Raw genomic sequence first — 25522 nt, forward strand, 5'->3', positions numbered from 1 at the left:
CCCCACAGAAGATATTGCAGACAACAGTGCTTTTTTGTCCCCAAAGATGAAGAAATGAACAACATTACTTTTTTACAGACTGCGTTCAAGATTGTACAGAGTTGGTCTGCAAATTGACACATTTTATGACATTCCAAAAATGTTCAAAAACATTGTTCCATGATACCGAAATAAATAAATAATACCTACAAGGGGATTTATTTAAGAAACATAGTTTTTATTTACAAAAAACTTTCACAATATATTTACATTATAAGTCACCAGTTCTTCCCTTTTATTTAAAATACAATTTTAGATAAAACAAAACATAAACTAATAAATAAACAGGTATATTACAGAAATTTGAGGAAAATGTGGTTTCTGAACTGATTGCGAAATGGCTGATTGCTATTTTGACGAACAAGGAAGTGATGGCATTTAAAATGATCACTTTCCAAGTTTACAGACAGGCACAATACATAAAAGAAAATGCTTAAACTTTTGGAATTTACAGCAAAAGTAATTTGAGATATCTTGACAGTTGCTCACAGTCACAACATTAAGAAATGTGTAGCTGAATATTTAGCGGGATATGGATCACCTTAATTCCCAAAATACATTGTTGAGACCTGCATGAGCAAAATGACCTTTAAGGAACACAACACCCATGCGACAAAATATGGCTCAGATGGTGTATTAGTGTTGTAATGGTGAACTGCAGTTGTTGTTTACGATAGAACTGAATTACTGTATTTCTGTTTAGAGCTGTATGGCTTGCCTTAGAAGGTCAGAGTGTCAGGAGCACTGGTTCAATCCAACAGTCTCTTTCTGCTGAAGGATTTCCCTGTGGTTGAACGTCTGAAGGGAGAGTGTTCCACCTCCACAGTCCTCTCACATACTGCATCATCTACAGGATTAGTGGAAAGTACATTTTTAGTCAAGTCAGTTCTATTTTTATAGCACATAGCGCATTTCATACAATGTAGTAAGTAACAATGTGCTCCACCTGAACCAATTTCAAATTGCCGTCCCAATATTGGCCATGTTATAGGCTTAAAGATTTCTTTGTGAGTGTGTAGATCAGCTATTTTCACCACGTGGCAACGTATTATGATGATAAAATGAGACTTAAATGGTGCAGAGACAACAAAAATATATCTACACTACAGGACTAAATATAGTCCTTCATCTCCATCCCACGCACATATAAAGCATTTATAAACAGTAACACCATCCATCCACACAACCCAACAACAAATCACACAAACACCCACACACAATTCTTGAGCTTATTTATAAGTGCCAGATATCAGGTTGGAAACTGTCTACAAGCGCCCTCTTGTGGATATAATAACAGTGCTTTACAGTGTAGAGTGGGTACCTCATGTTTTTGTCTGTTTGGTGATATGTTGTTTTGTGCTAGACATGAGGTGTGACTGACTGACTGACTGACGCACATGAGCTGCATGTTTTTATAGTAAATGCGACCTATGTTCACAATAAATAACTATTTGACAATGTGTCCCCTTTAACTGACATATGTCTACCTGTAATACAACCAGGTCATCCAATGCCAACCAACCAACAAATGTCAAAGGCCAAATGTTTTACCTTTAAATTGGGGCCTTTTCCTGACTGATCGGCCCTCAAACAACAGCGGCGACTGAGTGAGAGCGAAGATCCCACTGGCTGTCACCGCCTTCCTCCTCTTGGCGCTTGGTGGCGTCGCCACTGAACGACATAATAAGCATGGGAAAAGATTAATGGTTGAGATTAATATATTTGAATGTTACGGCATCAGTTTTAATATTCTATAAACTAATTATTTAGCTGCATTTTATTACATGCATTGCAGTTAGTGTTTATAAAACAAAGTGTTAATGTGTTTATACTCTATATATAAATTATTTAGCAGCATTTTATTATATGCATTGCAGTTGCAGTGTTTACAAAACAATGTGTTAATGTGTTCATCGTTTTAGCCAAGTACATTTTGTTATATATTCAGCACAATTATTGTATAAGTAAGAACTAAAGATTCGCATCCGTCACCACAGTGCTAAAGGGAAGTTGTGGATACAGGAAAGCATGCAAAACCAAGTTGCACCCTTGAAACAATTCAAACTAGACTTAAAGGACAACTTTGTTTTTTTACAACAAAGGTTCATATTTTAGATTGTGATTAGAGAAAAGAAATGATGAGTGTTAAAATGTTTTCATTTACTGCTTTCTATTGTTTTAGCGATTTTAACGATTTTGATTTCAGCAGGCTTTTTAGACACAATAAGCTGGCGATTCTTTATTTACGGTAACACTAATAGGGAATGGGCTTATTGTGTCTAAAAAGACATACATTATTTAGCCACTTGTACGCAAGCCCCCAACCACTGAAATCAAAATTGTTCAAATCGCTAAAACGATAGAAAGCAGTAAATGACAGCAGTAATTACAATCTAAATGAGTATGAGCCCTTGTTGTAAAAAAAACAAGTTGTCCAAACAAAAACAATAACAAATGTGATCAAATGATGTCAGTGACTATGGTTAAAGTATTATTACAAAATGAGGGTCCAAAACACATTGTGCACTCCATTAACTAAAATATATAATATATTTAGGAATAAAATTCCTTCAGGTATTCATAAACGTCTGATCTTACAGCACTTCCGGTCTCCATCTCCTGGCATCCACCCCTGGTGATCTCCAGTTGCATCACCCTGCTTGGACAGGCTCTCGATCCAGCCCATGTCCCCCTCTGGAGAAATAGGAGATGCGTCTTCTCCTATGAGAGGTGACCTCCTAGAGGGCGCACTCGGTGCAGCAGCTTTACTGCACGAAGGCTCATCGGGGTCCTCGGTATCCTGTAACCTCCTCACACCGAGCTCCACCTCCTCCAGTAGCTCCTCCTTCCGAGCCTGTTCCTTGCCTCCGAAAACACTGGCCTGCGCCCTCTTCTTCCTGGGCCAACTTTTAAGGTTGTCTGGGTTCACCCGCCCCATGTTCTGTGGAGATGGGGTCAGGGGAATGGCCTCTGCAGGTGCTAGGGGTGACATGGCTCCTGCCGCACTGCAGTGCTGCGTAGGGGTATAGGATTGGCAGATGTAGGTTTGGACACCTTTGCCAGGCGTGCTCTTGCCTGGGGTGACATGAGAGCAGAGTGAAGGTGAGACACAGCCAGGATCTCTGTGTTTGGAGAGCAGAGCCAATGGACTGTCCAGCTGAGCGGGATTGAAACCCACTGAGGGGCTCTGACCTCCTGACCTGGGATCTCCACTGTCAGCAGCAAAGGAGTCGGTGCGTCTGAACTTGAGCTTGAGCCCGGATTTTGGCATATCCAGTTCCACTTGGTACACCAATGGATTCGGAGTGGACACGCCCTTCCTTCGACGAGGTGTCACTGAACTCCTTGGGGTTGAAAAGCGAGGTGAATCAGAGTAGCCCCAACGAGCCGCTGCTTCCCTCTGTTGGCGGTCGGGTGTCTGTCGAAAGCCGTAGCTTCGTGATGGGGTTAGTTGCGCCGGGAGCGGGTGCGTTCTCGGTGAGGATGCTGCTGCAAACTCAAAGACTTCGCTGGACTTGGAAGGCTTCCTGGAGAAGCTGATGTTCATTTTGAGGCCTTGGGTGAGATCAGTCTTTACAATAGCAGCATCAATGATATCCATGCTGTCGCCCTCACTTCCCGTCTTCATGCTGATGCGAGAAGAGTCACAGTGCAGTGAGTCTGTGTGGGAACTGGTCTCGGAGGACTGAGAAGATTCAGACAAGGTTTTTTGTGGTGTCCGTGTTTCACACTCAATGTTTTCCGTTGTTACACGGTCGCTGGTCATAGCACAGCTAGAGTCTGTGTTTGGTGTGGAAGGAGGTAGGTTCTCATTTGATTGGGATCTCAAGTTGTGCCTGGTTCTGTTTTTAGCAGTTTGGCCAGGCCTGGTTTTATCTGGAGTTGTGCCTTTTACTTGAGACAATATGTTTTTGACAGGTGTTCTTCCAGAGCGGGTGACAATCTGAAGAACAGGGCTCTTGTCTAGGGTTATGGTGGTGGGTGTGCATGGGGAGAGGTTTGGAGGCGAGGTAGATTGAGGGGTTTCCTGAGAACAAAAAACTGCGTCGGCAGGGACTTCCTTGACCGGCGTGGTCATCTTGTCTGGAAGTCTTTTAATGAAACTATGGCATGGCTTCTCTGGTGTCTCCAGTAGAGTTACTGGGGAACTGATGCTATGTGCTACGTGGGAAGTTTTATCAGGGGTGTGGAAAACTTTTCTTTTGGCATCACGTCTTTTAAAAGGACTGTCAAAACTGTTGCTGGAGGCTTTCAACAACCTTGGGGAGGTACGATTTGAACTGATGCCGGGGGACTCTGGCACTTTGAAAGTACTGTTTTCACCGGGTCTACATTTCCGAGGTGACGGTGACCAGGTGACACTCTTTCTGGGTGTTGTTGAACAAGCTCCGGTAGGTGACATGTGTTCCAACAACCTGGCCTTGATAGGCGTTTTAAGGATCCCCTTCAGTGGGGTCCTCACAGGGCTGTCTTTCTGAGGAGTACCCAGCACCAGGACTCTGCTGGTCGGGGACCTGAACGGGCTGCCTCTAAGGGACATCCCCACCTGATGAGAGCAACTTGCTACAGGGCTGGCTGGGACCATGGTGGTACACAGCCTGGAGGATTGCGGAGTTCTGGGGGTCTGAGGGGTGCCGGGCGCCCTGTTCCCATGAGCAGCCCTTCCAGTTTTACCAGGTGATTTAGTTGGAGTTTTGTTAGGACTCTGTAGGAAAGAACGTTGAAAGATGTTAAAATTTAACAAGCTTTTGTTAAATTGATACCCACGTTTATAGACTAGACACTACAGCTGTCAAATGAAATGTCAACAGAGCTCAGATATTACATTTGAATTTTGGTCAATGGAAATATTGATGATGACATATTGGCTGATTTTCAATGATATCAGATTAGTTTTTGATTTAGCCAATTGCCAACAACAAGCTTTACAAAAGATAAGTGTGGAGCAACAGGCATGCTACATTAGTGAGGGCGCTAATGCTCTGTCTGGACCAGAGCTAGCATGCGATGCCTGTTGGTCCACGCTGTGTGCGTTCTCCGTTGCCGCTCTGTGTGTGTGTGTGTGTGTGTGTGTGTGTGTGTGTGTGTGTCTGCCACTGGTCACCCAGCAGCATTGCCGACTACAAGTGGGAAGCGGCTATCACCGCTCCAAAAAATAAACAAATGGGAGAACATACCTCAAACACATCAGAGTTACCAAACGACAGCAGTCTCCTGCTGGCCCTGGTGGGGTTAGAGGAGGTGGAGGGGCGACCAGGGGACTGAGCTGCTCCGAAAAGGATCCGGTGAGGAGAGTGGACAGCCCTGGGGTTGACACCGCTGACAGAGAGCTGGGAGGAGGACAAAGCTTTGTCCAGGTTGCGGGAACGAGGCTGAGAGCTGGAGTAGAAGACGCTGGAATTTCTTCTGGCAAATGACTTTATCCTCGGGCTCCTCCTCAGCTCTGAAGTGATAGAAAAGGGGTCAATCAAGGGTCAATCAATACGTAAATCGGTGGCCTACAACATATTTTGTCCGTCCTCACTTTATTTTTATTGATACAAAAAAAAATTTAGAGGGAGAAACTATTTTTTATAACTTTATTTTGCTCTTCATCAGCCCCCCCCCCCCTTGAGTACCTTCTGAAGGCTTCACTGGTGACTCCTCCACTATGCAATCATCCTCTGGGGCAGACCTCCTGTAAACAAGTGGACAAACAGTGCTGAAGCCTAATTTATTTATTTATATTTCCAGTTTCCACCTCAATGTGTCATTTAGAATAATCACTCTTGTTTAAGGTTTGTGTAGCTCCATAATTCATTCATTACCTTCCCATTCTCTGTCTGTACAGTAGGCGGCTGGACACCTGTTTGTGGTGGGGCGTTTCACATACTTTCTTTGTCAGGAGTGCATGCGATTCTGAAAAGCCAACATCTCATTAGAACATCACATGTGTCATATGCTGTGATCAGGGTGTCCTCGAAAAAGAGTGCTTGCACTCAATGGGCTCCCCTGAATAAATAAAGTATAAAGAAAGAAGAAAGACATAAATCAAGGGGGGGTCCTCAGAGTTACTACAGGGGGTCCTCCAAATCTTTGTGTGATAGAAACGTGTTTTTCTCATTTTTTTACATTAACCATTTGAACCCTAGTGTCCATATTCTGTGAACTTTAGCCAAAAATAGCAGATCTACAAGCTCACAACGCCTCACAGCGCGAGGCGTTGTGAGCTTGTAGATCGCCTATTTTTGGCAAAGAGCTTTGGTGTAGAGGGGGAAAAGAGCAGACTAAGTACAGAGTGAAAGGTCAAGTGTATCAAGTATTGACGGTTCAAGTGGTTAATCATCTGAAAACACGAATTCACATGAATCCAAAATACACTGACGACTGTGCTGTCAAACAATTAAACTATATGGAATCTATGAAAAGATTGTGGGGGTCCCTGCTTCACCTCTCTCTCAGTTAAGGGGTCCTTGGCCTGAAAACGTTGAAGACCCCCTGAAACAAACTAGGGTGGAAAGTGAAGACAGCCTAAACCTGGATAAGCCATTAAAGCCAGAAGTCATCATTACCTTCCGACTCCCGACTGTTTTTGCGGTTGAGTCCTTCCACAGCAGAGACAGACTGACTCCTGGGCAGTTTGGAGCGCTTGGGCAGAGAGGCCTTCTCCTGGTTGAACAGGTTCCTCCTCACCTTGGTCACCTCTATAGAGGCAGTCACATCACATCATGAATACTGACTAATCTGTTGCAGACTGAACTTATTAATTTAATTTCTCTATAAATTCTTACATCACATGGAATCATTATGTGGACAGGTGTGTTAACCAGATACATCCTAATGTCCAATAGGCAAACCACATTCAGCGAAAATAGGGGAAAAAAGCAGATCTGCAAGCCGTGAGCTTATAGATCGGCAATTTTTGCTGCCATTTGTCGTAGAATGCTTTATGTGGTTATTGTAGAAGAGAACACACTGGAGCAGCTCAGACTTTAAGTGGTTAAAGGGATATTTCACTTTCAAAAAAGCTTTTGGTCATTTTATCATCTAATCAGGCTTTTTGGAACGCCCTGGACAGATTTTAATTTGCTTCATTCGGTATTTAGATATTTGATGTAAATGTTACTTATCAGGCCCTCCAGGTCCAGGGCTCCACCCCATACACACCCATTGTAACTTCAAACTCCAATTTAACCATGATAGATTCATTAAAAACAACACCCATTCTTTTTTCTAGTGATTCATATTTCATAATACCCTCCTAATACATGAGCTGGCTGTGTTTTTTCAATAACTTCATTTATTTTTAATAATTCTTTGGAAAAGATGTAATACAATAAAATGTATTAAAAATAAATGAAAAACATTGTCGAGCGTTGAAGGAGCTATAGTCAACTTTTTCTTGAAAAACGGATGCTAAAATAAAAATGATGTTTCGAAAATATTTTATAAAAAAATAAGCTTCATATATGTGTTTCTATTCAAAAATTACCACAAAAAGCGTAAAATAATGATAAAATACTAATTTTGGCCCTTGTCAGACTTTGTTTACATTCTAGTCTATAGACTAGGATGTAAACAAAGTGTCGGCCCTACAATGAAAAAGTTGACTATAGCTCCTTTAAGCTAGATAAAAACTGCTAGACAGACAGTTACTACAATCTAGTATGTTCTCTATTATTGTCTTGCATTGTATTTTTGTTAGCACAGTATTGCGGAGCATGCAACACAAATATGTTGCTTGTATGAATGAGTGACAATTAAATAAACCCCTTTTGATTCTAACCGCACATACTGTACCTTGTGCTGCTTGTTTCTGAGGTGGTGGCGCTGGAACTGGTTTCTCCACTGGAACACTCGGTTTAGCTTTGGTCTGTGGGGTAAGACAATAAGTAATAGTAAGGCATTCTGAAAAACTACTATTCATGAATGTGTCCATAAAAATATCAGAGGGGCCATAAAAATAGAGAGGAGACTATAGGCATGAGCAATGTGTTCAGCTTACAGTTTTGGAGGTCTTTCTTGGGATCTCTATTTGGCGAAGACTCTGTGACGCTTCATTCATACTGCGATGGCGAGTCAGCATCCCACTCCTGCAACATAAGTTAATTAACATAAAATGGAAGACTGCAAATATATTAATATGGAAAAATTTCGCCCCACACACAGTCTCTTTTTTTTGGGTTAGGTTTTATAAATGATGGGGGATTGTGTGCCATAGCCATAGTTCTTCTTTATTTTCAACGATCACTCTCTCCTCGTCCATTGTGCCTTGACAACAACAGGTTGTGACTGACTTGTCTGGGAATACATTATGCTGTGGAGCCAGACGAGTTGCCATGCCCACCAGGGAGTACCCGGATGTATTATTTAAATAAATCACTAATACAGGGGTAGAGGGGCACGGTGGTGCAGTGGTTAGCACTTCGCCTCACAGCTAGAAGGTCCTGGGTTCGATTCCCACCGGGGGAAGCTGTGGGCGCTGGGGGCGTGTTCCTCCACCCGCGTCATCAGCACCCACACCCTAGGTGGGGTTGGCGATAGGGCCTTTCTGTGGTGAGTTTGCATGTTCTCCCCGTGTCTCCTCACACAAAAACACGCAGTAGTCCTGGTTTCTATACTACCTCCCCCTAGCCAGCCGGGTGCTCCCCAATGTCCCCTGGCGCGGCAGGGGGAAGAGCGGAAACCAGGACTACAGGTTATGTAGTCACCGGGTGAGAAAAAATGGGTTGCAAAACCGTGGGATAAAAAACATTAAAAAAATAAAATAAAATAATACAGGGGTAGACATTAAGGGAAATTTGCCACTGGCCCCCCATTGTAACCACTGGCGCGGAACAGGGACTGCCCCATAGGTCGAACTCCCGTTGGGTCGAACAGCGTCGGCAGATTAGATAATCACCCGCGTCACGGTTACTGAGGTTAGGGTTAGGGTTAGGCATAGTTTTACTGAGATTAGGGTTTGGGTTAGAGTTTGGTGGTTGATCTAAAGGGTGTTCGACCTAATGACATGTTACCGCCCGGAACATTTGTCAAATAGTCCCATTAGGATAATGAATGAATCCTGAATTTTTCCCTAAAATAAAAATCCCCTTATTTTCCCTGATAATAAATAAACCCAAAGATTACATCATAGAAGAGTGTTGCACTATAAAATAAAAAATAGCAGATCTACAAGCTCCCAACGCGTTAAGATATGATGTGTTATGTGCTTGTAGATCGGCTATTTTTTAGTTTTTTGTTAAGTTACTGTTTTGGACATAAAATGTTTATATATTGTTCTGTATCAGTATATCAGCCAGTTTGAGAAGATTCCATTCTAATTGGCCAATATGACAGCTTATGAATTTCACAGGCATGGGTTGGCCTGGCGGAGATCTGCTCCCAGCAGCACAGCAGGTGCAAACAATTAGGAATTTGCGACTGGCATTGCAGCAAAAAACTGATAGAACAATGTCAAACTGTTGATTATCTAGCTGCTGAAAACTTTTGGATCTGATTTAAAAAAGGAACAAAACATGGATGTTTTCTGCCAAAGGACTATTATTATTATTACTACTTGTTGTCTGTCAGAGTCAGAGCGGTAAGGTTTCACACCACGGAGTCAGATCTCTCTCTCTCTCCCTCCATTACACGGGACTGCGCAGTGCATATTTTATGCACTGTTTAGGCTACATATAACGTTATTGATCTTAAGTGTGGACGCTCATATACTGTAGTTATCGTACTCGCTTTTTGTGCAAGTCATTTCCAGTGGTCTTGTTGGAAACCAATTTTTCTCCCTCTTTTTCGTCTCCTTCTGCCACTTTCTTTTTTCATCATGGGTTTTTACCTACTGTTTCATAGTCACCGCATACTGGTGGGTTTAAAAGCATTTTGTAGATGAATAAAAAGGTCAAAGGATGAGAGGAAAAGGCTATTCTGTGAGACTACCATGCTCTAAATCATGCGCCTATCGTGGGTGCGAGCGAGCATTGAACTGCTTGCAACGAGATGCGGTGCGGTCTGTGGGCAGACCGCCCGTTCATGCAAAATATGACAAGGCTCACGTAACAACAATATGTTTTAATGGTAATTAACAAGACTATTTCACAGAAATGTTAACAGAACACACAGCAATACAGGGGAATAATGTGAAATTATTAAATGTTTTAATTCTATTTTCAAGGCATTATTTTCACTGGCCCCACCGGGCAAGTGGTTGGGTCATTCTGCTGGCCCTGGCGTGTTTAAAAGTGCACCCGGGCCACCGGGCCATTTAGAATGTCGACCCCTGTAATAGCAAGTATAGTTTGTAACTAGTGTTGATGTCTCAACCCACAATGAATCCAACCACAACCCCCCACTTCCTCACCTCCTCTTGCTAGGGGAGCGCTTTCTCAGGTCTTGTAGCCCATCCCCTGCATCTCCCCTTCCGTCTCCCATGGTTGAGAGGGAAGGGGACACGGTGGAAGGAGACAAACTGTCCTTGTTAAGAGACTCGTCACTGAAGAAGTCCGAAGGCAGTGCAGCCAGTAGGGCTTCAGGCAGCTGGCTTCCCAGACTGTGGTAGACGTCGGCCAACAGCCTGGGGATGGTCGTCAAAAACCTGACAGAACATGGACATTATAGTGGTTAGAATAATAGTACAATAACAAATCAAATGGAATAAGACACAGGTGAGCCAGAATTACTACAATCTCGTAGAAAAGATTTGCTCCTCGGAGGACAGCTTATTATGGGCCAGTAATGTTTCACGGCAATCGGATGCTGCCTTCATGATTTGAGGCATTTTGTTCAAAATGAGCCAGAACAGGAGCGCTCGTTTTTGGGCACAAGGTGGACCAACCGCCCTTCGGGGAACTAGGAATCTGAGGTTAGGTTTAGGCATAGTTTTACTGAGGTTAGGGTTAGGATTAGGGTTAGGTTTAGGCATAGTTTTACTGAGGTTAGGATTAGGATTAGGCATAGTTGAGGTTAGGTTTAGGCATAGTTTTACTGAGGTTAGGGTTAGGTTTAGGCATAGTAGCATTCACCAGGTTAGCATTCACCAGAGTTGGACTAATGGGAACAATGGAGGAACAATGAGACGTGAGACCAATGCAGTCAAATGCTCTACCACTGAGACATGAGCTTCTTCCACTTCCAGGTGAACTAAAACAAGAGCTCATTTCCCAATCTAACTGGTTTTTCAAACTAACTGTAACATAAATATATTAAAGAAAAGTTTTGTATAAATTGTGTGTGTGCACAGTTTCATTCGTTCCGATTGGGACAACATTGCCGGAAATTAACTGTACAGATGGACGGACAGGTGAACACACACACACACACACACGGATGGACGGACGGACCACAGGGGCAAAAACAGTCTCGGCCATGCTTTCGGCCTGGTGGAGACAATCATTGAGTCAGATAACTCACTCACCTGGGAAGCAGCTCATCCTGCAAGAACTTGGTGAGACAGACCGGGTCTTTGGTCAGAGAGATCATCCTCAGCATATCAGCCACCTAAGCAGCAGAAATACAACAAGTTTCATTTATTGTTTTATATTCATTAGTAACATACAAATCAATTTTAAGGTATCAAAACCTTAAACGTAACCATTTACCTCAATGGGTACTCAAGCTCTTTATTTGTTTAATGGGGAATTCCGTAGGAGTGCTTTTCCATCCATTAACAAATGGTAGAGGCGAAAATAATTTAATAAAAAAGGCAATTTTACCAAGTTAAGGTCTTTGCACACTGCTGCGTTTTTCGTTGCGAAATGCGTTTTTCAGGGCAAGGAGAGAGAGAGAGATAGAGAGAGCAAGGGACCGAGTGGTGCGCGAAACGGGCGGCAGTGTTCAAACGTGACTGACATAACGTGAGGTTGATTTTTTATTTGCACGCTCCGAAATTCACTCCGATATTCGGCCCGAAAAACGCAGCAGTGTGCAACCAGCTTTAGATGGGACAACTATTGTCAGTTTGCTTTGTTAAATCAGCTGCACAGAAACAATTATTTCATAATGTAATAATTTACACCATTATGAAAGTCAGATGTAAAAAAAGAAAAGAAAAGAAAAGAATAATAATTATCGAGTGATGCAAATAAGCAATTTAGCATTAAATCCCACCGCTCGCGGTCGGAGCTGCTGAGGACATGCGATGAAAAATAATAATAAAATGTACAGATCGTTCATGGACATCTTAACATCAGATTAAGACGGCTAGTCCGAAATACCCCTTTAATGGCATTTTATTGGAGCACTCATCACAAGGTCATAAAAACGAAAATAATGTGTTCTGCAATGTTTAAAACCAAATCATTTGTGTAGCCTACCTCCTCCACCATGTCTTCTGTGGCGGATGCATCCCTCTGTCCTGGAGAGAGTCTACACAACTCCAACCTCAGCACCGCCTGCAGCTTGCACCTAGGGGAGAAACAGACACACAGACAGACACGTCTAATTAACAGCAGAGTTCAATCAGATAATCTACAAATTAACTCTCAAATACCGGGAACGCACCGAGTCACATTAGATTTGAACCACTTTAACCATTATTTTAAGCTTTAACTTTAGAAAAATAGCAGATATACAAGCTCACAGCGCGGCACTCGAGCTTGTAGATCTGCTATTTTTGAAAAATCGTGAAAATGTGTGCAAGTCTTTGAATATCTTTGACACGATCTTTGACCCGACTTCTAAATCCTTCCTCTAAATTCAGTGGTTCTCAAACTTTTTCATGTCAAGGACCCCCAAAATTACAGGTATTTGGCCGCAGACCCCCATCTCAAAACATGTTGTTCCAGGGACCCCCCAGAAGCAAATATTTGAGTTACAAATGTTAGCTTTTAAATAGATATAATCAAAGACTTCCAAAAGAATCTTGATTTTTCAAAAATAGCAGATCTAGAAGCTCACAGCGCGGCACTCGGTGCCGCGCTGTGAGCTTGTATATCTGCTATTTTTCAATAGTTAAAGCATGGCTGGCACCACTACATGTTACAAAAACTCACTCTCTGACTTTGCTCTCAGGATCAGAGGCAGCACCATAAAACTGCCTGATGGATTTAGTGGACTTAAGAAGATGCTCCTGGACAAACTGAAAGGTCTTTACCTGTAAAGTGCAAGAGAAAACATACAAAGTGAAAACAGGAGACAGGACAGTATGTGCTACTCTGGAAAATAGCTTAACTCATTTGCTGCCCTTCGAAAATGTCTACTTTCAGGCTCAACTGCCACGATTTAGTTGTTAACGTGCACGATAGTGCACACCATGTGTTCGCGCCGTTCACAGCCTTCAAACAAAAAAATCCGCTTGGAAATCCGTTCAGGCATTCCTGAGATAGCAGCAATCATAGTTATTTCATCTTCTGAGTTGCATTAGATAGGAAAGTTATCAAAAATATATTTGAACATCAATGAATAAATTGATTTAATATTTAGTGACAAGACATCAAGTAATTGTTTATATCTGTACCATGACGAAGAAAAAGGGAGAGTTGACTCAAGATCTTAAAAAATAATAATAAAAAGGAAAATGCAGCTATGATATTTGTCTCACTGCCTGATCTGTCTTCAGTGTGATGAAGGATTTGACAGCAGCCAGAAGGTTTTGGGTCCCAGTGAGGATGCACAAATCTCTCTCAGCTACAGTCTTCTCATAACTGGACTTCAGATGAGCAACCAGCTCGGTCTCACTGCTGAAGACTGATGTGAGGGATAAAAACATGGTTAAATGTAATGAAATAAATAAAATAAAAATCTTCCCAAAAGTATTACTAAGGCTAAGACTATCAACCACTTACTCTGATGGCTGGCTCCTCCAGGTTTGGTCTTGTCACCAGAGCATCTCCTCCCTGGCTTGTCGTGGCCTTTGCCCTCTGAGCCCTGGTGTTCTGTCTCTAGTTCACGTTGGGCCTTGACATTGAGTCGAGCTACATTCAGCATCTGAAGGGAGCGACTCATCGTCTTCATCTTCTGCTTCACAGGCGTGCGCTGGGCCCCACCTACAGGCAGAATGAGACAAGTGACGGAAAAGGAAGAAGACACAAGTAACCTCATAATTAACCACAATAATAAACAATATGTCTGTTACAGTGAATTTGAGGAATCAGTGAGGTGGGTTAGGGAATTTCAAACTTAACAGGATTTGGGGAGCTGCTACTTTCACAGAATGTTCACCTCCAGAATAGGGACACAAGGCTTCATTATGATTAACCTAAACCTTAATCTGCCCATAACCTTAACCCTAAACCGTAACATAGACCCGAACGTGTCAAAAACAAATGTGTGTTATCTGGAATGTTAACTTTTCATCATGGTTAATGTCGGCTTTACCTCAAATTCCCTAACCTACTAGTGAGTTTGCAAATTCACAGATTACTCAATGTTAGATTTCTATTTGTTACCAACATAAAATAACCTGAAACATCCTCAATGCAAGTGTTTCATATGCCTGAGCATTTTTTTATTCATTACTGACATACTTTCTGAAAGATAATTTCCCTCTTTCTTGGGTATGTGGTCCATCTAAAAAAACACTGTGCCCAAATGTGTGAAATATGCATGACAAAGAGATCGCAGCATTCTTACGTTTCTTAGTTCTGTTGTTTCCAGGGCCCTGTGAGGCCTGGTAGAGTTCAGCCAGGCTGCTGACCAGCTCCTGTTGCAGCGCAGACAACTCTTCTCCCTGAGTCTCCTCTACTACTCCTTGCTGTTCTGGAACAGCATTCAACAATCTATAGAGAGACAGACAGACCAGAATATGTGTGCATTACTGTTTGTTGCTAAAACCGTGTCATCTTGTGATTCTGGATAAATTAAGCACTGCTTTCAAGCAGTTTCTATTTTTGTCTATTTTGTCAATAGACCTTTTTATAGAGCCGAGTATCATATCGCTGGTCCTGGATATGAATTTATTTCAATACTGGTTGCATGTATGAGTTCTATCAAATTATTTTAAATACATTCTAATTAATGAGAGAATAAACTATTGTTATCTATTCTATAAGATGTGTACATGCCATCCAAAACGGAACTACTTTCAAATTTCAATTTGCAGAAAATCCTAACAAAAGTAGTAGTAATGACAGTGCCAGTGGTTCTGACAGTTAATAGTAAAACTGGTTTCAGTAGCATCAATAATGGCAGTGAGAGAGCAGTTGCAGTAACTTGAGGAATAGTGCAGTATACAGCAGGGCATACCTCATTGACTCCATTAGATGGGAGCTGACTCCTGACTGGTCCGATTGAGGGAACCAGCTCTCCGTTAGGCTCGTCATCGGTGGTCTGCAAGAATGTCTAAGCTCCTGTTGAGCCCATTCTGGAACATGGGGCTCCATCGGCTGGACTGAGGAGCAAAAACAACTTAAAAGTCACCCTTACTAGTCAATTCCAGTGTTTTTATACCCGGACTCAATGGAGCGGGCGCATTGTAAATGCCCCAGTCTGTTTATTTAACTGTCAATAACTTAGACAGCCTTAAGCCACTATTGCTCAGGAGTAGGCCTGTTATTACATAGGCCAATTATTACATAATCGCTGAATTGCAATTATTTGAGATAAACAATTATTGTGCATAAATAAAACAGCAGATCTACAAGCTCACAACCCGTTGCATTAACACAGTGGTTCTCAAAATTGGGGTCGGGACCCCAAGTGGGGTCGCAAATTATTTTGTGGGTCCCCAGATGATTAGCTTAATTTCATTTTTTTTCTCACTCAATGGTAAACAAACCAACACACAGTATAAGTGTATACATGGTATCTGCACATTTCTAAAGTGACAATTTAAGGACTTTCAAGACCAAACTTGCCAAACTGTCAAATATTAAGTAAGCAAGAGGCGAACATTGGGAAAATAGCCGATCTACATGCACACAACGCCTCGCATTGCGAGGCGTTGTGAGCATGTAGATCGGCTATTTTCACAATATTCATCTGTGGAACCGAGTCACCTACAGGGTGGGGGTTTCCCAGTTCAAATATGTTTATTTTGAGGGTCACCGTCACAGCCTAAAAAGGTTTGAGAACCCCTGCATTAACATTATATTTCTGATAATGTTATATTATTTACTCACCCTCCTCAGTGTCTACATCCTGCTCCATGACCACGGACAGGACACTGCTGACCACGTCTGGTAGGTCGGAGAAGTTATCGGCATCGGCTGTCAGGGGCAGGCCAGGGTGGGCAACGTCAGGTTGGAAGATGGAAAGCAGAGCGTTGAAGGGAGACAGAGGAGAGAGTATGGCCGAGCACAACACACCACTGTCCTTTACCTCAGCCAACTGGAAAGAAACCAAGGGGAGAGAAGAGCTTTATTACAACAAATTTATGAGACAAATGTGGAACCCACTTACTAATTATGTATTTTTCGCAGTGCTACTTTTTTGTACATTTTCAACATACTGCCCCCCCTCCACACACACACAACACAACACAACAGGGACCGCTTTTTCTAGTTAAATATATGTTTCTTAAAACAAATACAACAGTACACCATGGTGAGTTTTATAGGTAATATTTAGCAAAATTATAGTTTTTAAACCCCCAGTTTATGTGGTGATATTGGTGGTGCTGTGTCACTGCCGATTCTGAATGAAAGAAGAATAACTGACAGCAGCCAATGGTTCCGCAGCTCACCATGTGCAGATCAAGTCTGGTGAGCTCCATTAGGAGTTGCTGAAAGGCTGTTTGGCCCGGGTCCTCGTCGTTACTGGGACACTGGAGGATCCATGACTCTGAGGAGGTCTTTGTTGGCGATGGGGCTCTCCAACCCTGGAGAACCCCTTTCAGACACACCTCCACCGGCTGAGGGAACAACTTCTGCCAGCAAGACACTGGCTCTACAGATACACTGCAGGTCTGGGTGGTATTTCCTGGGTTTGGGGAGAAGGCAATTAAAGCATAGGCCTACTTAGTTTATTTATAAAATGATTAATAAAGATAGATTTAGTATTATCTACACAGACCTCTCGCATGGGTTAGGGTGGGTGGAGAATAATGAATAATGAATGAATAATGGCAACAGACAAGTATTTTAGTTATTTTTCAAAAGCAAAACCTGGAATAATGTTTTAATTTTCAAGCTGAGTTTTAAGTCACAAAAACAATCGGTCATGTGTGTTTGATGTCTGTCCCACAGTGCAGTTGTGTCAAATGCTTATTTCTACTCAACCATGCAACCCACCTTGCTCCCAAATCAGAACACCTCCCAGGACAGGAAACGCCAATCGGTACAGCCGTTCAGAGGACAGAAGATATCCAATGCTGGATTCCAGAGGGAAAGCCCCTCTCTCTGGGCATAAATCCTGCACAGTCATCCCAGATGGCGTTCTCTGCGTGCAAGAGAGCTTCAGCAGAGTATCCATAGGAAGCTCTCTGCCACCCAGCTGCCCCAGTACCTCTGACAGCTTCTGAGAACCAACGTGGTCCTCACACCTCAGCACCTAGTTTAGATCAGTTGTTAGGGCAATAATGCACACATATAGAAGAACTATACTTTCAGATAGGCAGCAAAGACAGGCAACATGATTTTTTGTTTCCTTGATAATATATTTGAATCTAATTAACTGATATAAGCTAGAGATCAAAGTGTGGAATGAAATAATATTTCTGTTCCTCAGTCATATTCCAGTCAGCTTTGTGTGTGTGTGTGTGTGTGTGTGTGTGTGTGTGTGTGTGTGTGTGTGTGTGTGTGTGTGAGAGAGAGAGAGAGAGTGAGAGAGATTCTACTTCTCATAGTGGCTTCAGTGTCACTGTCAGCAGTACTAGTAATATCTAGTAGACAATGTTAAACCACTCTGGACCAGAGCTATGTAAAACCTTCATATTTTAGTTTAAATTACATAACTTCATGAACATCATCACAACCTCCTGAACCAACATTAAGGTATACGACTGATTCTTTAAAGGACCTTGAATCTTTACCTGTAGGTAGGACCTGCTGTCAACCCAGTGCAGGACCACCCGTCGCTGGACCAACATGTCATGAAGCCCCCTGGACAGAATCTGATAAAACTCATCCGTGTGCAGGTCTTGGACGCTCGTAGATGTGTATTTCTCGAGTTGTGCTCTCGAACGAGGGCACTCTGACAGAACAAACAACACGTTTCTCCCACCATCAGCTGAGGTGTCATCCTCTTGTGAGCCGTCTGCTTTCCCGACTCGGTTCGACTTCCTCGGTCTCAGGGACAGTTTGGTCGGAGAAGTGATGTCAGGCCTGTCCCACTGGAAGTCCAAAAGGGCCTCTTTCAGCGCATTCTGAACCAAGAGGGACGGACAGAACGTGAATTTCCTCCGAGCAGTGGAGCACACCTCGTCCTGCATGTCCAATTTGGCGTCGTATTCCATCTCAAAGTCCTCGAAAGTCTTGTACCGAAGTTCCTTGAAGTCGGAGCCCCTGGACAGGTTGCCACTTCGCCCAGACTTGGACTGGAAAAACTTGTAGCCCCATCGCACCTTGTCGAAGCCATACTTGTAGCCGAAATGCAGCAGGATCCGTAGAATCCCTCGCTTCAGTGGGTGTGTGGCCGCTTCAGTTCGGATGTGATCCTCACCGTCCAGATCAATGACAAAAACCAAGTTGTGCAGAGCCATAATAGTAACAGCTCACTGGCCGCTGATCCATTTACAACAGGTCGCAGTTGTTACGCCCGAATGCAAGAGTCTAGATAACCTGCAAACACTCTCCAAATATCGTCTGGATGTTGGATGAAATTTAGATGTCACCCGTCATGTCCGACTGTAACGTTGCAGCAGCTGGTAGAGGAAAGTAACGTTACCTAACTTGTTGTCTGAAGTTAGCTGTTTTGCTAACTCGGCTAAAGCTAACTACAGTAGAACGCGCCCGTTGTGGCGTTATTTCTTTCAAGCAACTCGGCCCAGCACTTATGATAGATAGGTAAACATTTACGCGCACCTTCATATAGGGAACGTGGTTTGTTACACGGAAGGTTGGAATGTTTTTTAAATTTCTTCCATGTTCGCCATTTTCTTTTTGCTTCTTGACTCTTCGCGCTCCTCGCACGCGACTCCACCCCTCGCTGTCATTGGCTGCAAGGTACTGCGCGAGCTGCACCGTCATTGGACTAGAGGGGACGAAAGCTTGTTTATGATTTGCCAACGAGTCCTCTAGCTTGTGATTGGCCAAAAGAAGTGTCATTTATCCTTTTGCGACAACGTTAGTGGAGGAGGATCTGATGTGTGCATTTAAACCTCAAGCAATGTGGCATCAGAAATGACCACAGTGGTGTGGTGGACAAAGTACTCACATTCTTTACTTTAGTAGAAGTATCAATACTGCAAAGTAGATGTACTCTTTTACAAGTATAAAAGTCCGGAATTCAAAATGTACTGGTACTTGACTAAAAGTATGAAAGTATTCGCATTAATAAGTAGCCTACTTTAAGTACCAAAAGTAAAAGCACAAAATGTTTGAAAATAGCCAAGGTACAAAATATGGCTAAAGTGGATTAATCATAAAGTAGCCTATGTTTTATAATATTATGTATATCTACAAAGTTACGTATAACTATTAAACGTTTTCAAATAAATGTAGCGGAGTAAAAGTACAATATTTCGATCCAAGATGTAATGGAGTAGAATTAAAAGTATTGGAAATTGGAAATACTCAAGTAAAATACAAATACCTCAAAACTGTACTTAAGTACAGGACTTAAAGGGGAAGACCACCCATTTTCAATATTGAACTGTGTCATTAATATACCTTAGAAAAGTTGTGTGGAAATAGAAAAAAGTTCCCCCCCTTCTGTGTTGCCTAGAACTGGAGGATTGATTTTGGGGTTTGTATTGTAAAGTACAACTTGATGACATCACACATTGTACTTTACAATACAAACCGCAAAATCAATCCTCCAGTTCTAGGCAACACAGAAGAGGGGGAACTTTTTTTCTATTTCCACACAACTCCTCTAAGGTATATTAATGACATATTTCAATATTGAAAATGGGTGGTCTTCCCCTTTAAGTAAAAGCACTTAGTTACTTTACACCACTGACTGAATGACCATAACAGGATAGTGGGCACCAAAACATTCTGGGCACTAGACAGTGGGCACTAGGGACATGTGAGCACCTGGAAGAGAGGGCAATTAGGGTGGAGAAGAGTGGCACTATGGAAATCTGGGCACCAGGAAGACTGGGCACTGGGATAACTGGGCACTATAGGAAGAGTGGGCTCTTAGTCTTACTAGGGAAATGTGGGAACCCAGAAGACTGAGCACAAGGACGAGTGAGCACTAGGTGCACTGGTGCAGTGCCTGTGAGATTGAATACTTTATTAACAATGACGCTAGAGGGTAAATGTGTCTTGTAAGGGAGACTGGGGACCATTTGACAAAAGTAATACTATCTACATTTTCCTTCAAGAGGTGGTGCCATAGTTGTGTACTTTGTTCTGTTCTGTTCTGTTTTGTATGTGTCTATGGAGTTAACATTACTCTAATAGACCCTGTGTGGTTATAATATGCAAATGTGTATTTTTGGTTACTTCCTTAAAGCTGAAAGAGTCAAATAGGCCTACTGACTTTTCTACAGCAGCAGAGGGGGGTAAAGAGCTGAGCGAGAGAAAGACCAATTGAATTGAATAGAACATTGAGAGAGAGGTTTGCGTTTTTTTCCTACTCTGTCTGTAAACTTGGTTTGTTTTGATGTGACCAATGTTTTTCCACAGCCTACAATGTATTATCAACAGACATAGCTAAATCAGCACAATGCAGCTGAAGTGCAAAACATATAGCCAAGTCTCCATATAGTGCAATTTCTATTTTTTCCCCCCCTTTTTAAAAAAATATATTTTTCTTGGCTTTTCTGCCTTTATTTATTGATAGAGTGACAGAAAACAGGGAGAGAGATGGGGGAATGACATGCAGCAAAGGTCCTTGTGATCGGGATTCAAACCCGCAACACACTGTCTGGCTTAGAGCCTATGTGGTATGCACCTGGACCGCTAGGCCAGCGGGCGGGCACCCCAACAGTGCACTTCTAGCTGACCGCTCTTCCAGCTTTGTGTGACGCACGCAAACCCCAGAGGGGAGGTGACCGCGCTCAAGTGTTGAGAGTTTACAAGAGCTCAGACTGTTACCAGTGTAGACAGAGCACAAGGAATCAAATCCCCCTCGATATGAGTTTGTAGAAAGGCCATTTATGGTGAAGAGTTTTGGTTTAGAGGGGAAGTAAAAGTCTGGGTTCCCGAGGCTAGAGGGGAAGAGGAGGGGGGAAAGTATAGACCCCTGGAGGGCCCCGGTCAATGAAGTGTAAGTGTAAGTGGTTAAAAAGGGGGGGGGGGAAAAAAGAATGGATTTTCTGCCTTATTTCTAACACCTTTGACTCTTATACACTTATAAATGTTAGGACGCAATATTTGTTACAGTTACAGACTTACAGTACATCTGTTATATGGTTCTAACTGTTGCACCCCCTACTATTGGTTATGGGTAATGTTGGTCATATGTTTATTCAGATCAGGGATCTCAAAGTTTTGGTGACAAACAGTCAAGAGACACACAAGACGATAATGTCTCAGATTTTAACCTTCACTTGATGTCTTTCAACCCTCAGCTCAAGTTTCCTCTGTCACTGAATGGATAAATGCACATGGCAGAATAGAAGGATATCTTGTACTGTAGCTGGCCTGCTAGCCGGACTTTGAGAACCCCTGATGAAGGATCTGCTTAAGAATTAATGAAAATACTGTAGTGTACTGTAGGACATTAACCAAAAAGTCGACAAGTCGACTCAGTCGACTTCAGTACATAAGTCAACTCCCACAAGGGAAGGTCGAAAGCCGAAAAAACTGAAAACAAACTAAAAACGTATTTTTTTATCATTATTTTTGCTCCATGTGTGCTTGTGTACAGCATTCAATGAGTAGGATTGTGTACTGTCAAGGACAGAATGATTCTCTCCTTTTCCAACTGTGTTTTTTCAATGGAATTAAGCACAGGGTTTCAGGTTTTGTCCCCCGTTCATGCACCCCTCCCCCCTCAATGTGATGACGTCATCAAACAAAAGTCGATTTCAACTCAACTTTTTACTGAGTCGAGTCGACTTGCAAAAATCAAAAGTCGTTAATGCCCTAGTGTACAGTATATCAGATTTATGAATGTACTACAATATTTGTAGCATGCCAAAAGTGATTCTTGTCTTTCATGAATATACCTTCCAAACATAATTCAGCCTGACTCAGAAATGTTTGTGAATATTTATTATAGTCCATATAACAAACAAAACACATTACAACATAACAAATATATGTAGAATGTAAAATAAAGTATAAAGGCTATTTCTACAGTAGTTGTCCACAAAAGAGAATAAATAACCATGACAACAGAAAAGGTATTTTGTTTTTGTGTGTTTTTAGAAAGATGCATAGAGGCAGCTTTCACTCACTTGAAGCCAAAATAATGGCTTTGTTAAGTTACCGGTACTTCAAATGACAGCCAGGTCACATTGAATCAGCACACGTATGAGTACTTTGTCCTGTTGAAATATTTACAGTTTGTAAGTAAGTCATAATAGTTACATTTATTTAACAGTCTAACTGGTCACTTATTTAAAATAAAAATACATATACAACTTTAGCATGGAAAAATATTCAGCTTTCATCTTTCAAGTTTCTCTTCCCTCTTATAAATCATCTAAGAGTGGAAAAGGGAATATAAAGGAATATGTATAGCTAATCTAAAGAAAGAGAAATGGTGTTTCAACACAGTGTCACCATGTTACCATTAAAAGCGAACACTTCTATTCCTTATATAACCAGCCAGTTTTAACAATACTGGTAAGAATAAGCAAATATGTGCATAGTGCATGTTTTGGCAATATACGTATGTGGGTATGTTAGTACATACTACGCTGTATAAACATCTATTGTCGCTGCCTGACAGTGGTAGCTACAAATAGACTGTCAAACAGTCTAGTTCGATTTCCATTTGGCCTCCATTTGACAAAGTCTTAGGTACAAATCCCAAAATGGGCAAGGCTTGTATCATGCTGCGTTCACATCATAAAGAAAATATGTTACTGTATGTACTTAATGCTTTCAGCTCTCAATTTGGATGTTGTGCAACAATGTCTGCAGTCAGACCTAAATCAACACCCACTTTCTCTCAGATAACTTCTGCCTTTTTCCTCAGCTAATGTGCCACAGACCTTCCAAATCAAAATTTCCAACTGTATCACTTCCAAAGCAAGCAAAGAAAAGGTCACTTCTACCATAAATTCCCAAATGATGTGAACAAAGCAGCATGATATCCAGGAGGAGGGAAGAAGGAGATGTAGAGGAGAGGTGGGAGGGGGGTAGGCGGGACTGAAGTGGGGCGTGTCCATACTTTTACCCCACCCACTTTCACTGGGTGGAGTCAGAGTCGCTGGAGTCCAGGCTGGCTTGCGGCGTGGGCGGTGTGCTGTGGTGACGGCTGGTAGCAGCGGTGGCGGCCAGCGGGCAGCCATGGTGAAGCGTTTGCGTGCTCCTCCTCAGGTTCTCCATTGACTGCAGGAATGAGCGCCTGGCCCTCTCCTCCTCCAGGGGAGAGGAGCCCTCCTCTTCCGCTTCCACTTCGGCGATCTCAGCGAATGTGACTGGCTGTGTTTTGAAGCGGGCGTCACGGGGTCGCCGCGAGCGGCTCTTTCCCCGGGCAGCAGGACCCTTGGGCACTGGAAGGTTCTGAGGGAACTCCTCCATGGTGGAGGCCATTAGGTGGGCAGGGAGGACGTGGAAACCCTGGTGGTGCAGGTCCATGGGCATCTGGCGCACGGCAGCCATGGCTGGACCGGCAAGGATCTGGGCAGACTGGATAGAGCCCTTAACCTGGATTTGGAGATAACATTTGTTATTGTAAACTATTTTAAGCACATGAACCCTAGCGTCCTTATTCTGGCCTGGGGCAAACACTCGGCAAAAATGGCAGATCTACAAGGCGTCGCAATGTGACTCGTTGTTTGCCTGTCATCAGCCAGACTGATAACATGGATTCACTCACATGTTCCTTCATGGCATCAGTCTGGACTTCGTCCCATAGGGAGCAAGTATGAGAAATCAGAAAATGATCGGGCCAATCAGTGACTGCTTTACACTGTTTAGTTGAAACGCAGTGGGCCGAAGTCCAGTCTGATACCGTGGAATAACGTGTGAGTGAATCCATGTTATCAGTCTGGCTGATGCCAGGCTAACTTGTTGTGATCAGCTATTTTGTAGCTTGTAGGTTGGCTATTTTCTGCGAACAGATTTGATGTAGAGGGGGACAAATAACTCAAAGAAGTATAATAACTCAATGAAGAATAAATGTATAGTTGTTACTTTCTTACTTAAAAATTTCTTACTTATACAATTTTGTCATTCTTGTTCAAACTGATGAGGAGCCAGTTGTGAATAAAGACAAAAAATACCACAGCTTTTCTTACCTGAACTCCTGCTGTCTCTGTGCTTCGCCGTCTCTCTCCCTCTGGCCCTCTCTGACCACTCGTCTTATTCAAAGAGTGGTCCGTATTATCAGGAAAGACAAAAAAGCCAAAGTCTTCTCAAATGTCAAATCCAAAAAACTCCTCAAAGCTCCAGATGTCCAGGCAAAAGGTCCTCTGGCCTTTCCCAACAAAAACAGGTCACTGCTGAGATACTGTGTTCTCCTCTCCTCGCACTTCTTGTCAAAATAAAACCTGTGGCTGTTTAGTTTCAGCTTCAGCTCCTTGGCACTCTTTGTCAATCTTAAAGCCTTCGTCCCTCTCTGGTTGCTGTCTGTAAGAGCTACTGCCGGTGACAGTGCGCTTATGTCTTATATAGAAGCTCTCTACACACTCAGCTTCAGTTTCTTCCCTCCCCTTCCCTCATGGTTCACTCCCTCACCCCCCTGTTTCCGCACAGGCTCCCCCCCTTACCTCCTACCTCCTCACTTCTCCTCTCCCCACTTCCTCTCCCTGTCACTGTCACAACTCCAGCTCCAATAACAGTCAGTGACAAGAGTCATCCAGCTGAAATAAACACACAAGAGGGAGGGAGGGGGAGAGAGAGATGAAGAAGGGGATTATGGAGTGGAAAAGAGAAAGGGAGAAGGAAGCAGAGTGAAATAAAAGGAGAACTTTAAATGCAGAGAAACGTTAGCAGAAAGAATCCCAGCAATCCCCTCATGCCCCTCACTAAACTTGCACTTGACCTTATCTGACCTTGACCTTGCTTTGACCGATTCATTATAACAAGACAGACTGGCTTCCCTGAGCACTCTGTAACATACTACAGTAGGTGTACAGTTTGTGAATGATGTTATGATTGTTCCATACAGCTACATATTTGTGCAAGATTGATTGGTGGTTCAGTGGAAATGTGAAAAACAGTCACGAATAACTGTTCATGCTTAAAACATCAGCTAAATGCTTAAAATGTAATGTAAATCATCAAGCCATGTTTTGAAACTTGAGTGAATTGAGTCGAGCGGGATTTAGGTCCATGAATTTGTCTGTCTGCGTGCTTTTTTATCTTCTATTTTTTTCTTTTTGGATTGAATCATTTATTTAGACAAA

The 25522-nt window shown here is 42.6% G+C and overlaps 2 protein-coding genes across 2 annotated transcripts; both read right to left on the reverse strand.

The window, feature by feature from the left end:
- Positions 1-751: 751 nt before the first annotated feature.
- ticrr (TopBP1-interacting, checkpoint, and replication regulator) lies at positions 752-18586 on the reverse strand (the record flags this gene model as incomplete). The annotated part of the gene is made up of 21 exons (XM_080737198.1): positions 752-886; positions 1591-1710; positions 2638-4744; positions 5217-5482; positions 5658-5716; positions 5847-5937; positions 6591-6722; positions 7819-7891; positions 8024-8111; positions 10373-10606; positions 11426-11508; positions 12324-12414; positions 13002-13102; positions 13550-13695; positions 13794-13994; positions 14581-14726; positions 15193-15337; positions 16068-16275; positions 16631-16866; positions 17178-17436; positions 17918-18586. The coding sequence occupies 21 exons, from the start codon at positions 18584-18586 to the stop codon at positions 789-791; spliced, it is 5553 nt and encodes a 1850-aa protein (XP_080593324.1). The 3' UTR covers positions 752-788.
- Positions 18587-22199: 3613 nt separating this feature from the next.
- On the reverse strand, positions 22200-24744 carry cUnh11orf96 (chromosome Un C11orf96 homolog). The gene is made up of 2 exons (XM_080736102.1): positions 24413-24744; positions 22200-23819 (listed from the first exon to the last, which is right to left on the reverse strand). The coding sequence occupies exon 2, from the start codon at positions 23772-23774 to the stop codon at positions 23358-23360; it is 417 nt and encodes a 138-aa protein (XP_080592228.1). The 5' UTR covers positions 23775-23819; positions 24413-24744; the 3' UTR covers positions 22200-23357.
- Positions 24745-25522: the final 778 nt, after the last annotated feature.

This window comes from Nannobrachium achirus (assembly GCF_963921795.1).
Source record: "Nannobrachium achirus genome assembly, chromosome: 11".
NCBI classification, from domain to species: Eukaryota; Metazoa; Chordata; class Actinopteri; order Myctophiformes; family Myctophidae; genus Nannobrachium; species Nannobrachium achirus.